The 16,728-nt window shown below is 41.3% G+C and overlaps 1 protein-coding gene across 5 annotated transcripts in view; it reads right to left on the bottom strand.

Moving 5' to 3' along the window:
• Positions 1-16,728, bottom strand: part of oxr1a (oxidation resistance 1a) — a 170,772-nt gene that overhangs the window by 77,187 nt on the left and 76,857 nt on the right. For all 5 annotated transcript variants that reach the window (XM_006794777.3, XM_087848110.1, XM_006794776.2 and 2 more), the window contains one exon: positions 11,878-12,074. In XM_006794777.3, coding sequence (XP_006794840.2) covers positions 11,878-12,074 — 197 coding nt within the window. The remainder of the gene's footprint in view (positions 1-11,877; positions 12,075-16,728) is intronic.

The raw sequence follows: 16,728 nt of genomic DNA, 5'->3' as shown, positions 1-16,728 counted from the left end.
ATTAAGGTTTGCAAGAACAGTGTGATTTGACTGCTTCTGGTGCTGCCCAGTGTAAATGCAGCCCTTTGGGCATGCTGTTGTGAGGCTTTTCTTATCAACATGCAGTGTAGACTGTGCTACCCTGTAGGCACAGCTGCTTTCACAGGATTAACTGTCAAAGTTCTTGTACAATATTACCCAAACTGCCTTAACCCCTAGTGTGTGTGCAAAGACTGCTGTGTGTGTGTGTGTGTGTGTGTGTGTGTGTGTGTGTGTGTGTGTGTGTGTGTGTGTGTGTGTGTGTGTGTGTGTTAAGCTAACTAAGCAAGGTTTGTAGTTTTTGAGTTTGTAGTTTAAAACTGGGTTAAAACACGACCAATCGTCAACTCTGCATCACATAAAGTTGCAAATCTCTTTAAATCTTGTTATAACCTTTGGATTACACTGCACATAACCAATCTCTGAAGACAATGCAGATGAGGACAGAATTATTACCCCACCTGATGCTAATAGTCAGTTGTGCCTGCAGTCGTTTATTGTAGTTTCCTGAGCAATCCCAGCCGATTCTTCTTTGGCAAATCTCTCAGTCTCTTCCAGATTCGACGGTCTTCTGGCTTGTTCTTAGTCTTCAGTTCATTCCACAGATTTTCAGTGGTATTAAAGTCAGAGTTAGAGGTAGTTCTTCTCAAGGAGCAACGCATGTTTTAGGGATCCAGTTTTGCTGTTGACTACTTGAGGTTTTCTTTCAAAATCTTCACATATTATTCCTTCCAACTTGAAGGAATTGAAATTGAAATTCTCAGTTCCAGATGCACTGAAGCATACCCACAGCAAGATACTGCCACCTCCTTGTTTCACTGTTGGGAGGGTGTTCTTTGGGTGGTACGCCTCTCCCTTCTTTCTTCTAACATTAGCTCTCTCTGGCCAAAGTTCTAGTTTTGTCTCATCTGACCAAAGGACGCGATTCTAGTATGGATAGTCTTTCTCCAGGTTGTCCTTAGCATACTTCAGTCTGCAGGCTCACAGTTAGCCAAGTCACGACTGTCGACTCTCATTGACTCTTGACTTGTATTTACATCTTGGCAGTTGTTCTGGGGTCTTCAGACACATCTCTCACTAATTTGCTTTACAGTCTTTGAAGGCTTCCTACTTCTGCCAGGCTTGTTCTGTACTGTGTGGCTCTCTTTGAATTTTTTTGATGATACATGTCACTCCAGTTCTTGACATTTGGAAAAGCTGTGACAACTTTATATATCCACCTTCTACTTTGTAAGCATCCACAAGTCTTTTTTCTCATTTCTAAGCTAACTTCTTTAGTTTTTAGTAGCTTCTGACAGGTCGTACTCTTGAGGTTTTAATACTGGGTGTAAAATTGGAAGAAAATCATAAGTATTAACTTGATTTTACAAGCTTTGAGTGTTACAGAGTTAAAGCACATCATTGCACAGCAGTGGTTTGTGCTATGGTTAAGAAATTTTCAGTTTTTTTCCAGCTAATAATACTGGTCTTGGTCATTTTGGGGTTTTTTTGTTTAATAACTCTATTATTGTCAGAGGTGGTAAATAATGAAGTACAAATACCTTGTTACTGTACTTAAATAGAAATTTCAGGTATCTGGACTTTACTTGAGTATTTATTGTCTGACAACTTTTTACATTTAGTCCTGACATTTTTAAATAAATATCGGTACTTTCTACTTCTTACATTTTCAAAACTGGGTTGTTACTTTAGGTTTCACTGCAGGCCATCAAACATCGAACCAATTCGAGCCTGAGCATTAAAGCATAAGAGGCAATCCTGTTTGCGTCGCACAAAAAGATATGAAAGATGCAAAACCGTGTGCCAAAGTCAGATGTTAAAGTAGGCTGATGTTTTTACTTTTTAGCGGAGCACAGGAATGATTGAAAGTGTCCATAAGCTGCGGTCGCATACTTCAGCTAGAACAAGACGAGTGAGCATAAAGGGAGCAATACTTTTTATGTGACAGGTAATTTCAAATGCAACATTTCTATCAGCTTAACAAACCTCAGCAAACACACAAACTGTTTGTGTGCAGTTTGTCACACAGTGTGTTGCTAGCTAAAAGTCCAGTTGCTGTATTTCACAGGAGGAGAAAAGACATAGAGCCAACTTCACTCACAGATGGAGAAAAGTAAGGAAGACAGGACAGGAGAGGAAGAAGAGAGGTTAGATTTAAAGGTAAGGACTCTCTTAGTGGTATTCCATAAACTGGATATGTAAAGCTTACATGTAAGTCCTCGTGTTTGTAAATCAGATATTGGGTCTGTACATGTGACATTATGCTTTTTCATATTGTGAAACAAACTGAGGTAGACCAACTGTGTTATTTAAAGGTTGCATGAAAATACTCTGCAGGTTAGTGCAGGATAAACAGGTTAGTTTGCAGTTGTGTGCATCCACAAAGAGCTGCAGGTCAACTGATCACAGCCAGCTCTACCATGCTGAGCCACTACAACTGATTTTAGGATTCCCCAAAAAGCTGAATCCCATTTTAACCCCTGACTGCGCACAAAACTTTGAGAGAAACTTTCAGTTTCATAGGTGGGCTAAGAATTTTGTCTTCACCTGTATATCTAGCTTTACACTACTTGGTGTGAAATGGCTAGCCTTTTAAGAAATCTTCAAATTGAACATGGCTAAAAAAAAAATAAGAATTCATCTCCTGTTTATTTAAATTACTTCTTTTACCCAGCCAACAGTCTCAAACCTGAAAACTCCAGCTGTAGCTGTGAATATGCCAGCTGTAGTTCCACACCAAACATCTGCATGACTAACATCTTTCCACCTCTTCCATGTTTCTGCTAACTCGGTGGTTCCTAGGAAGGATAAACACCGATCTCTATAGTGAACATGCAGTGTCAAACAAGAGTTGGGAGACGCTGAGGAGAGAGAAAGCTTGAAACCCTGAAAAAGGCAGAGAATGAGGCTGTGTGGGAGGAAGTGAAAGTAAGACACTTCACTGGATTTGCAGTGGGGCTAAGCTGCCTTCTGGTTCTACGTGACCGGCCTATACCGCCAAGGCAGGAAGGCTTGAGCTTATCTCAGCGCACACAAGCAGCACCGCTGGCAAAAGCACCCTGGCATGGCTGTGGGTGCTGCTGCCAGAGCGTGACCGATGGCTCTTACTCTCCCTCTCTCCCTTCTCATTTTAACGGTTATTCTCTCTGACAAACGTTCATCCAATCCCTCTGTCATTCTTATTCACTCAGTGGAGAACATAAAGGTTCTATACTGATGCAAAGCATAGTGGCAACTCACACTTAAGGTGGATTTCATAGCAAAAGAGTGTCCTCCTTTGTCCTTATAGTCTGCATCATACACGGTCTGTAATAACAGCTCAGCAGTGAGTAAGCAGGATATTTCCATTTGTCTGGTTTAAAGTTTGACTCATCTTTATGAAATGTAATTCTAATAGAACAAATGTTGCCAAACTCTCTTTCCAGACCACAAATACTACGTCTGGAGTTCTACAGCAAACTAATAGATAGGTTATATCAACCTAATCTTTACAGAAATGTATATCAGACAGATATATGACTAACAGCTGAAGTTTACATCATACCTAATGTCCATTTGCACTGAACACATTCATGTCAAAAACAGTGAGTCTGAAGTCACCTCTTACTCACCTAAAACAGAATAAGTGGCCATTAGCAATTATTTGAAAGCAGGGACTCAAAATTGCACCTTTTGAGTGAAAATTACATGTCTGACACATGAACCACACTGTACTCACTAACTATGCTCACTTTTTATCTTTTTTTTCACAAATATAAAAGCTCTGTGGATTAAAAAAAACGGTGAGACCCAGTGGAAGAAACGCAGGAGTCAGTGGGAGTCAGTCAGTCGTTGATCTCACATCTGCAGCTGTTTCAAGATGCTGCTGCACGACTGCTAACAGGAACTCGTACAAGACAGCATATAACCCCTGTGCTGGCCTCACTGCACTGGCTGCCTGTGTCTTTTAGAGTTTATTTTAAAATTCTTATGTTTGTTTTTTAATACTGTCCCAATCTTGCCCTGCTTTACCTCTCTTCTGGTGTGGAGGGTTTCTTCATCCCTACACACCCTGTCGGTCCTTTAGGTCAGCTGACCAGCTACTCCTGGAAGTACCGAGATCCAGGAGGAAGCTTAGAGGGGACAATCTGAGTACAACATGTGAAGAAGATGAAAAATCGCTGGATGCAGAGAAAGCACTGATGCTAATGTAGAAGTCCAGGTATTTAGAAAAATGGACTATAAACTGCAAACTTACTTCTGACTGCACTAAAAACTTTCTGGAAACACACTACCCCATGGTGGTGAACATATTAAAGCAGGTAAATAAAAGGAGTACCTTTACTGGCATATCATTTGACACAATAAAAATTATCCTCCTGCATTTGAGATGTTCACCTCTCAACTGTTGGAAATGATGTGACCATAGAAACGCTGGGTTTTACATGGTGATAAGAAGCAGCGTCCTGAAAATATATTTACTCTGATCTTTCCTGATGACAAAAATAGAGGAGAAATATTAGTTTTTGGTATCATAAGCAGCTCAGATAATCTAATTCTGCAGATTTTCTCAAAGTCATTTTCACTCTCAAGCACTCTCATGTCTGTCATTAAGGCAGCGAGCAGCAACACCAGAAGGCAAAGGTTTGTAACACAGCACACTGCATTGTGGGAAGGATAAGACTCTTATTGCCTTCATTCGCGGCTAATGATCCATAAAAATGTTTCTGGATCAGCCCTGATACCAAGTCTTAGCATCTTCTCTGGTTGTAATGGACGCTTTTTTTCATCCTGTCTCCCTCCCCCTCACCCCCAACAGGCCGTGGCAGATTGCTGTCCCTCCCTGAGCCTGGCTCTGCCAGAGGTTTCTTCCTGTTAAAAGGGAGTTTTTCTTTCCCACTGTTGCCAAGTGCTTGCTCACATTGATTTGATTGTTGGGGTTTTAATCTGTATTATTGTTGGGTATTTCTCATACATATAGAGCAACTTCAGGGGACTGTTGTTGTGATTGTACTATATAAATAAAACAGGAATGAAAATTGAACTGGTCAAAAAAAACCCTTTAGATCCAGATGTTTCACTACTATGGAGCATAATAGGAGCAACAAAACATGTATCAATGCATCCCAGGGGCAAGTGGGGACTATGGAATTTTGAGTTCCTCGTGGACTCAGCAGTGGCTGTAACTGGTAAGAGCAAAGACAAAAAGACAAAGGAAAACGGCTGACTTTTTACGCAGTTTTAATCAGTTAATCAACCACCAGTAACACATATAGTCCCTTGTTCCCATTGTTCTCTGTCATTTTGTTCTTGTCAGTCAAGCTTTCCAACATTCCACATAACAATAATAATAATAATGTGTTAGTCCCTGTAGGGAAATTATTCCTTTGCATTTAACCCATTCACCCAGTGAAGCAATCGCCATACACCAAATGCAGCGCCCGGGGAGCAGTGTGTAGAGACAGTACCTTACTGTAGCCTTTCAGTGGATTCGAACCCCCAACCTTCCGATCATGGAGCAACCACTCTACCTACTGAGCTTTGTCTTTTGTCTTGTCTCTATTTGGACTCTTTGCCTCACTGCCAACTTTCCTGTCTACCACTGCATGTCTGAGACTACAAGTTTGAATTTTGGACTGCACAATCTTGGGAGTTCCCCATTACTCAATTTGCAAATGAACCTGAATGCTCCACTACACTGCTTTCATCTCTTTTATCTCTCTTTTCTAGTTTCAGAAATTCAAGTTTGTCCCATTTTACTAGAAAAAGAGCAGAGGGGATGTCTTAAAGAGCCTTGTGTGTAACTGCCACCCCTGGCTACAGTCCGGATGTGTAAACACAAGAGATGTGCCACCTGAGACAATTATATCAAACACAGAAACCAAGAGTGACACAAGTATAGCACTCGCGGCGCTGGCTGTAACTGTCAGCCGCTGTAGTGATTAGCTCCTCCTGCTACATCATGCTGTGACTATGCTGCTGCTGCTGGGGACTGGGGAAAAACTGTACTATTTTCAAGGACAACTGCTGTAGCGATGGCTTTACACACAAACACAAACACAAAGTAGTAAAGGAGCAACAGGACACCAGCTCCAACGCTCAACCCGACACTTCCTTCGATCTTGTGAATAGCTGCTAATGGGATTCTGACCGCTACACCAACTCCTCCCCCTCTTGGACCCTCCAGAGAGAATCCAATGAATAACTAACAGGGGAATAATCAGTCAGAAGGTGGCGGTGGCAGGGTCCGCCGCTCTCGGGGTGTTAGGTTATGCCGCCACGTGCACACCCGCCTTGTTTATTAGCATTTCCTCTGTCAGCTCCCCTCGATACAATGCTATGCCGGCAAAGTCGGGCCTCTGCATCTGCCTGCAAGCCGCTAGTGCTCACCGAGGTGTGCACAGCAGCATTCGAATAATTTCACACAGTTTACCTTGTTTAAAAGGAAATTATTCATGATGGATCCTGATGGGAATTCAGAAACAGGTTCTGACTGACTGATGTGATAGTCTGATTGTTCCCCATCAATAATCAATAGAAAACTAGTTTATAACGTAGCACACTTAAACCAAAAACAAATGTAAAGATTCAATTGTAAATTTAGAAAACACTGATGATCATTTTTGCTTTTAACAAAGTTGCATACCAAACCCTCTATGAACAGGTCCGGTTTTAACTATTGTAGGCAACGGTCTGCTCATATGTGCTTATATGTGCATGAGCACAAGTTTAGCTGTCTCAGTTGAGAAATTAAGCCAGACTAGATCGTAACGTGATAAAATGCCCCTCTGCAGCACTTCAGCGGCGGTTGGTGCCACAGTTTGTAGCAATCTGTTGTGGAGCTGTCCGTCTGTCTTTGAGACAGATTACCCTTCTGCCGGTACCCCCCGGTCAGAAACACAGGAAATACATTAGAGCATAACAAGGTAGAGACTGTGAAGACAGAGAGGGTGAGACATGGGGGGTGGTTGGAAAAGGCAGGAAAGCAGAGGAGACACTGGGGAATAAAATGGTAGAAAGAGCAGAAATAACAGGAATGGGAGGATCCAGCTCTCCTCTTAGAAGCCATTAGGTGCGGTGACATGCTGTGCAGGGCTCTGCCTTTGCGTCCATACAAAGATGCCTTATAGCCATAATCCGTCTCCATATTTAACTTGAGATGGTACACAAACATAGGCAGAGTCAGACCCACATGTGCTTCCATATAGGCACGGAGCGCATGAATCAGCCCCGGAGAATAAAGAGATTGAAGAGCACTTGTACGGCAATGAGAGCACAGTGTGATGAAGCAGTTTTCGCATGCGCTTGTTGTAGGCAGGAACACAGTAAGTCATCCTTAATGAGTCTACAGTTGCGGGGACACAAGGTTCATCTCCTGTTTGGCATTCTCCCGCCAAGCTCTGGAGTGCAGGCTTGAGGCTGGCTATAATGATGTAAAGGTCAGACGTGGCAGTAGGACTAGGAGGCTGTCAGACGGAGAAGCCGGGACTCTGGGGAGAGCTGGTGTCAAGTGTCGTTCCCTCAAGAATCTTTCCTTTGCCTCTCCTTTTTTTCCTCCTTTCATTTCCTCTCTATTGCCAATCTTTCCACTTGTTCCCTGTCTTTAGTTTTACTTTCCTTCATTATAGCGCCAATCATTTCTCCTCCTTTCACTTCTTTTTATCTTGTTTCCTTTGCCTTCTTTTCCCCCCTTTTCCCTTCTTTAAATTTCCTCCTCAGTCGTCTCTTTGCTTAGCTTACCCCTTTCACATCTTATATTTTCCTCCCTTCCACTTCCCCCTTCCTTCATTAGCCATTTCTTTACTTTGTCCTACCTTCTCTCTTTCCTTTCATTTTTCATTTCCCCATTCATTCTTTGTTCGTGTCAAATTTCCTTAGCCTTCTCTTCCATCACTCTTCTCTCCTTCCCTATTTATTCTCCTGTAAAACCCGTTCCTTGCCTTTCTTTTCATTTTTCTTTTCTATTGTTTACCCATAGTTTCTCTCCTTTAACTTCTTCCTCCCTTTCAGTGTTTTCCTTTCCTTTACTCCCATTTGCCTCTACCCGCTTTCTGCATCCCATCCCTTTCTTTTTCCTCACTTCTCTTCTTTTCCCCTCACACTCCTTTCCTACTTTTGCCACTTCTCTCTTCCACAGCCTCTCTTTTCTCTGTGTATTCCCCTCTCATTTTCCCTTTTTTCTTCTTATTTCTTTACTTCTTTGTTCTCTTTTTGTTCTGGTTACACCCTTTTTTGTCCTTCAGCATGTATGTAGAGTTATACAGTTATCCATCAATTCTTCTTGAGCAAATCATGTACTGAAATGAGCAGTCTGAGCAATGGCTGATCCTCATCAACGTCATGTCTGGATGCTGCGCGCTCTCTTCCTCGTTCTGAGTTACAGGATGCAGCAGTAACTGTAGCACTTTTAATTGAAGAACACCATCAACACTTACCCTCGGAGGTGGCGTCGCCTTGGTAGGAGGTTCATTGGCTGGGTTATTAAAACGTCTGTTGTGAATCTGCTATGTGCCTCTAATGACAGGTCTGTCTGAAGCTTGGCAGACAAGCGCAGCAAGTGGCCTGCCACATTATTGCTATCCCATTAGAATAAATTAGCATGATCATCCCTGCAGGAGCAGCCTGGCCTGGGTTTAAAAATGCCACAGGGCTCCACATCTAATCGCGATAAGAAATAGAGAGATGGGACAGTCGCTCATCAATGTCTCATTATGTGATCCAGCCGTGTAAATGACTGGCAGATGCAGTATTTCTGTAGTCATGTGAAAAGTCGGGCCTTGATCTAATTGTGGTTTATCTAGGCCAACGCTAGCCAGAGCAAATGATTAACTGCTATGACTCATGCTTTGGAACCTTGTACAATTTGTTACTTTGTAGTTAAAAGCCGTAAAAGCACAATAAGTCACGGTCGCATTTCATTTAATGGTTGAATGACTGTGACTTCCGACCCTGTGCTTTTACAAAGAGCCAGCAGCTGCCATTGAATTGGTAATGGATGACAAGAGCGGGCCGAACTGTCAACAGCCAGTCCACCTGTGTGGCCAAGCTTTTATCCCACAATTTCCTCTATTGATTATTGCCGACTGAGCTGATGGATCAGTCCGTTCTTCGCTCAATGCCCTGCTTAAAGCAGCGGCGTCGATGTGTGATCACTATAGAAAGTTCACTGGTGTGGCACCAGTAGAGCGGCACACCTTGAGCCAAATCGTGCCTGCTCAGTGGTGCACTGCGACCCTAAAGTGGCACGGTCCTGCAGCAACTCAACTCTAAAGCTGTCCTCTCCCTGCAGAACAGCCACGGCTGCTGCACTGATTTACATGATTAATCAGACTGTATGCTCAGCCATGAAGTGAAATTCAAATGTACCAAGAACTCTAATAATAGAGCTGCAAGGGCATCAGACTAGAATTGCCATCGTACAGTTGTATGCCTTTGCTTGGTGCAATTTACATCCACGTTTGTCTAGCTTTGATCTTTGCTTTTTTGGCTATAAAATGTTGTAGCTGCATAAATGTTTCTGTGAAAGTTTGTTACAACCAGCTAATGAATGTGTGAGGTCACAGTGACCTTTTACCTTATCCCAAATCATTCACTCCTTCACTACTCCCTACTCCTACAGATGAGAACAGAATTATTAGCCTCAGCTGTGTATCCTTTTTTCTGGATAACAGCCTGAAGTCATTTGATGTAGTCTCACGCTTGCCTCCTGAGCAATCCCAGCACGTTCTACTTTTGAGAATTTCTAAAGCATCTACTGGCATGAACCTTGGTCTTCAATTCACCCCACAGATTTTCATTTGGATTCAAGTCAGGGCTTTGTGCAGGCCAGCCAGTAATGTTCACTTTGGTCTTCTAGAGGTAGCTCCTGTCCAGGAGCGACATATGTTTTGTTGGTTGTTGTCAAGCACACAACATAAGTCGCTCACAGCAACGACCCAATTTTGGTGCTGACTGCTTGGTTTCTGTGACCAAAGAGGTCTAGTTTCGTGTCATCTGTCCAGAGGACGCGTTCCAGTAAGCATAATCTTTCTCCAGGTTGTCCTTTGCGTACTTCACTCTGGCTTGTAGAATCAGAATCAGAATCAGAATACTTTATTAATCCCGAAGGAGGAGGAGGAGGTAGGTGTCTCTTCTGCAGAAAATGAGGTTTTCCTGGTCTCCTACCTCAGAGACCCTTCCTGTGCAGCATTTTATTGTCTACTTTGAGACTATAATTCCCGACTTGGCTAAGTCATTCATTCTTGTGTTGGCAGTTGTTTAGACACATCTCTCATCAGTTTTTGAAATCTTTGGCGTCCTACCTCTGCCAGGCTTGTTCTGCACTATGTGGCTCTCTTGATGATATGTCTCACTCCAGTTCTTGACACTTAGAAGCACTGTGATAACTCTGTATATCCATCTCCTGCTTTGTGAGTATCAACAATTTGTTTTCTCAAATCTAAACTGATTTCTTTAGTTTTTGCCTTGATGTCTTCTAGAGTGACAGCTCGAACCTTTGCTGAAGTTTTTATACTGTATGCTAATTGGAAGATAATGCTCAGTTTTATCTTAATTTTACAGTAAGTTATCTTTGCACATCAGTGGTTTGTGCTATGGCTCAATAAAAAGCTCAGTTTTTCAGGGGGCTAATAATACTGACCACACCATACAGTCCATTATATAAAAAGTGATATTCTGAAGAAATTCTCTGTTGTATTGTATAATAGTTGTTGTCCAGAAGGCTAATTGCTGTTAAAGGTAGGAGTAGCCATCTTATTGCTACTTCCTGTTTTCTTATTCATGTATTTTATGAAAGCCATTTAATCCATTCAGGTAAACAAAGTCGGGGGAGTAAAATAAGTAAATATCATCATTTCAATTATTATTCTGAGCTTATCAATAAACATAAGAATCTGGCAGAGTCCTCAGTGCTCTCTGCTCTGCCAGGTGATTTTAAGTGCCAAGCAAGGAGCTATTTAAAAAGTCAACGCTCACTTTGTCTTTCGGTTTTAATTTCTCCTCTACATCGCCTTCAATTTCCATCAATCCTACTCTTGTTTCCATGCTTTTTTCCCCTCACATATACATGCCCTTAATAGCATCATATCACTAAAATTTACATACCCAAGGATTGTGTCATTTTAATTGCGGTATTTATAAGCTTTACATCACTTTTTTCCCCTGCTCCTTCAAATCTGACTCCACAGCTACGGATAACTTCATCAGCTTGCTACATTAAAGATCGAGTCCAAAAGCAACAATAACAATGTATCTGGATTTGGTATGACTTGCTTTAAAGCACACATTTGAAAAAATCAAATAAAGCCAGAATAAGGAAGTGTGAAAGGGACCGTGAAATAAAAGTAGAACAGGCCTACAGCAAGAAATACCTCGCAGATCACACTTCCACCTTCTAACCTCAACCCAAGCAGCTTGTGAAGTAAATCTCATCAATGAAGTGAACAGAGGATGCACCGCATTCATCAGTTTGGAAATTAGTTTAGCTCACACTCATTTCATTATCTCCAAAAAGTCAGCTCCCTAAAGGGCACTAGTACCAACCCACTGGTTGACACAGAAAGAGAGCCACAGCAGGCAGAGCCACCACCAGCACCAGCACCAGCACCACCACCAGAAATAGAATTCATCACAGGAACAACTCTCATCAGAGCCACATGATTAAAAATTATGTGAAGGAAATGAATCAGGAGTTGTGTAATGGGGAGAGCATCTGAAGAGGTGACAAGGGGAAGCTAAGCTGAGTGAGAAATGCATGTCAGCAGCTCAGACGGTGCATTTTAATGCTGACTCAAGTAATAACTGGACATCAAATTCAGGCGAAATGTTCTCCACTGGCACACAGAGAGACAGGATCACAGCCCCAGCCCCTGTGTCATTTACCTATGGTGTAGCCTCTCTTCAGCTCGCCACACCGGGGGCTGCGGCGCTGGGAGTTGGTGGTGTTGTTTTCCTGCACCGCGAGGACGGTGGTTGTCTTGGCAACAGATGGCGCAGCCTTGTTGAGGGGCGAGGCGGGCACCAGTGTCGGGGAGAAACCTTGACTGGCAATATCCACCGACTGAGACTTCTTCTTCAGTCTGCAGAAGGGCAAACAAGGAGAGGAACGTGTTATTGCTATATTCACATGGTGTATGGATGAAAAGGCAGGGAGTGGACAGAGAAAAGATGAGTGACCTTCATCGTTCCAAGGGCGAGGGGATCAAAGCACATTTAAATCTGAGGCGGTTAGCTGTCACTGCGCTGTGTCACAGAAATGTAATTGTGCAAGGCAATTTTGCAGCGGCAAGGAAATTGGTTGAAAGAATCAATAGGCTAATTGCAATCTTGTTAAGGGTGAATTTATTAGCATTGCTCTGCTTGCCCAGTGTAGAGCTGTCTCTACTGTAAAAAGGGATTAAATGGTGGGATATTGGAGGAGAACAGTGGGAGTCCAGAGCTCAGGAAACAGCGAGTAACAAGCTGCAAAAGAAAAAAAATCAAGTAGAGGGTATAAGAATTTACGGAGGTGGAAATGCTTTTATTTCATCTAGAATATACTAAATCCTTTTTCATTCTTTTTCATATACTAAATCCTTTTGCATCTGTTTAACCAAAGTGGCCCAGAATTCTGCTGCAAAGATTTAACATTAAACAGCTCTAATGTAGCTCCATTTCACTGGCCCATCATCAACTTTAGATTTCAGAATTAATTTTTAGAGAGCTGCTTAGTCTGGTGGCATACATGCCATCTTACATTTAACTAGTTCTTAAAAGCCCTGTAACGAGGGCTTAAAGCTCTAGCACATGTGTCTTGGAAGCCACGGTTCACAAACTCAGATGTGCTTTCACTTTTGACTTGTGGTTGGGATGCCTCATGATTTAGCAGAATTAAACACCAAATCAATTTAGTGAATCTGTTTAACTGGGCAAAACAAATCTGTAAGAAACCACTGCCTGTAATCCCAGTTTACTTATAGCTTTGACTAACTGGGCCTGCTTGGGCACAAATTTTCATCATCACCCTGAAGTTGTTCTTTTTGATAAACCACTTACTGTGTCCATCCTCACTGGCACCTACATGAATAAATGGATGTATGTGACTGGTTATTTTTTATACTCGATACCTCCATATTTACACTGTTGTCTGTCACATCAATTCAATTTCATTTCATTTGCATAGCCCCAAATCACATCAACAGTAACAGTTGTAAGGTAAAGAACCTACAAGAATAAAGAGAAAACTCTTTATTCTTGTAGGTTAGATGACTCCCTATGAGCAAGCACTTGGTGACAGTGGGGAGGAAAAACTCCCTTTTAAAACCAGGCTGTAGGAGCAGCAGCCATCTGCCCATTTGACCTCCTTAGACTGTACCATCTTCTCCATCCACTTGGAGATATATATGTCACGCTGTACCAGAAACTACTAGTCAGACTGACTGGTAGTACTCCATGGATATCTGGAGAGACCAAAATAGAAGGGTTTTTTATTCTCTTTGTTAGCCATGTTGCCCCTCTGCTAATATCTAATCTCCTCTGTTGAAATTAAAACATTTTCTCAATCTCGTTAGCCAAGCCATGAGATGGGAACTTAGGCTATAAACAACATTTTTAATAAATTGTATGAACTTCTAGTGCTCATTGTAAGCAACCAAATTGACAAGTTTGCTAGCAGACTTGCCAAAATTTGCCAAGTAAGCTAGCAGGAAGTTAGCTGGGAGTACTAACTTTGTATTGGTTAAAATTGTTTGTAATTCTAAAAAAGAAAAAAGAAAAAAAGGCCTAAATGGGGAAATGAGCATAATAAAAGAGAATGCAAAAAATAAAGAGTAGCCCTTGGTGTTAACATGACTACACCACCATCTTGGCTAACCTAAAGATGCAACAAGCAGACCTTGTTGTCAAGCTACATAGCTAATCTTAATCATGTAGCGCATTTGCATTTTGTAAAGTAGTTTTTCCTCCATTACCACACTGAATTCAAATGGCTAAACAATTAAACAGAAGCTACAGTGCAACATGTAAAACTCTCTTTTTCAGTAAAAAGCTTACAAAAGTTGAATGCTTATGTAAAGGGCATCAAAAGGCATGCACTGGCTGAGGTAGGTCAAATATAATCTGCCTACAACAACAACAAGTCAAAGCCTATTAAAAGGCTGATGAGATCCCAGGTTTGGGTTTTACATTTATAAATGAGTTAACTGGGCTAATCTGAACAGGTAATCCCACAACACTCAGCAGTAGGTTTATCCACTTACATATGGTCGCAAAGCCACACATGTAAACACACAGAATAAATCACACTAACACACTGACACACTCATACAAATGCATCTAAAGTGGTAGTAAAAAAATACAAATAATAAAAATTAAATTCTTGGGTGTTCCAGCAAAAACTTTGTCAATCAAAAAATGGCTCCTAAAACACTTTCTCCTATACACTGAAAAAGTCCTGAAACAGCAATACAAGATTCCCAGTGCTGCGCTCCCTCGCACACACTTCGCACTTTCAATCATTCCAGCAAAACTGCTGAAGCGAACAGAATCTTTCTGGCCATTTCACCCAAGTGCCCATCGCCACATGGACCAAAGCAACACACATGACCATAGTGTCTAAATCGCTAATGAAAATGCATCATCTCTATGGAAATGTCCTTCACTGTGTGCTCTTTTTAAAATCAAACAAACTGAAGCAGTCAAGAGAAGGTGCCAAACGGAGCAGGTTGAGCTGCAAAAATTATATAGAGATTTTCCTTCAGTCAATTCAGTGAAAACACACAGTTGGTATATTTCTACAAATATACCAACTAAAAATTGACCCCATCTCTGTACCTTTTATATTTGCATGTACATATATTCTCCATCACATTCTGTCTTGTCTTTCCATTAATGCATGCAGTGGAGGTTTTGACAGAGCTGACAAAGGCTGACACAAAGTTAGCTGAATGTGCTAGATTGTACTTGTTTTGAGGACACAGACATGCTGCTGCTGTTAATGGCAGGACCAGAGAGAGAAAAGACACAGACAGACAGACGGAGAAAGAGAGTGAGAGTGTCAAGCTACGTGAAGTCTATCTGCTTTCCCTTAGGAGTTAGTACTAATTACTGTCTCGTCAGTAGAACAGAAGCCCTTCTTCTAGCTCTGTTTCACTAAGCTACAAGGCCAAACGGTATCAAAACGCGTGTGTGTCAGAGTTCAAGAACAGAATCGATGTGTCTAAGAAAGCAAGATGGAAACAGAAGCAAAGAGGTAAAGAGAAGGACAACGCATGTGAAAAATAACGTATTCGTGCCTTTGTGTGTGTTTACATTTTCATTCTTTTTATAATATGGAGGCAAAAGTCAACTCAGTGGCAATATTTTTATTAACTTATTCTTCGTTTTCAAGTCTTTTTAAAAGAAAAATTATCAACAGTCAGTTTAAAAGAAGAACGAGACAGTAAAACACACAAAGCACAACAAAGAAACAAATTAACATTTGTAAAGACAAAATATTAATGTGGAAAGGCACACCCATCACCTGTCACCTCCAGCTAGCATGGCAAAACAAATATGCACGTCTCAAAGGGGACCTCTTTTTCATATTTTCTTTACCAGAGGCAGGCAATCAAATGGAAGCTGCCACAGAAAATGAAGGGACCTCAAAGGCTTGTTTTTTGGACATTGAATGAACCAAGGAGATTTATCAAGGCAGAGTACAGCATAAGTAAGAATTATTATTTTGTTCTTTCATTTATTCAACCCTAGTGTAATAATCCACACAATAAAATATGGAACTGGAAACGAGCACAACAGGTCCCCTTTAAAGAGTTTAAAATGTACTTTGCCAGGGCTAATTACATTAACTGTTCCCGTACTGCACATGTTTGACTGTTTTTCAGTCTAAGCAGTTTCAAGTCTGTGTTGTAAAACCAAGTCAAGGCAAATAGCTAAGGAACTAGAGAGTACCCATCAACTGCCCTTTAAATATGTGCTGTCAAGTTAAACCCTTTAATTAGGATGAATACTGAAAAATGTAGGGAAAAAATCATAACATGAACTTCAACTCAGCATTAGCCATTATTAGCTTAGCACTCAAGTCTCTGACTGCACTGTCAAAGACAAAGGTATGTTTTTGGGTAATGCAGGCTTTAAAAAGAAAGAAGGATAAATGGAAGTTGTACAGGCATAATGATGTACTAAAATAATAATAATAATAATAATAATAACCATAAAATTTATAAATAATATCCTATTTAAGGCCTCAGTGCAGCACTGTTTACAACTCTTTATGGCTACGTTCACACTGCAGGTCTTAATGCTCAATTCTGATTTTTTGATCAAATCCGATTTTTTTGTCTGCGTGTTCACACTACAAATAAAATGTGACAGCAAACGCGCTCTAGTGTGAACGCTCAAAGCGGCCCGCATGCGCAAAAGAAGACTTCACACACAACGCGCTCTGTTTAGACCCAGAGCAAACAGTATTGTTTGACAGATGGCCATTAATATAAAGACTTCGGACTTCACGTTTCCCTATTTTTGCTTTAAGTTATTTTGTTATTTACATAATAATGTAAATAACCTAATAATTATCCTTATTGCTGTTTTAGAGAGGAGCGGTGCTTCAAAGGATAGTTGCAGATTCCTGTCAGAATCTGCCGATTATACAGTACAAATAAAATGTTCACGTTTCTCCAACGTTGTCTTCCCAACAGTTTCACTGATCTACATCTACTCATCTACACCGGATGGCCAGGAAGTGATCGCGATGTC

The sequence above is a fragment of the Neolamprologus brichardi genome, chromosome 11 (assembly GCF_056152115.1).
Source record: "Neolamprologus brichardi isolate AB-2024 chromosome 11, ASM5615211v1, whole genome shotgun sequence".
Lineage (NCBI taxonomy): Eukaryota > Metazoa > Chordata > Actinopteri > Cichliformes > Cichlidae > Neolamprologus > Neolamprologus brichardi.
This window is presented reverse-complemented; position numbering and strand designations above follow the sequence as displayed.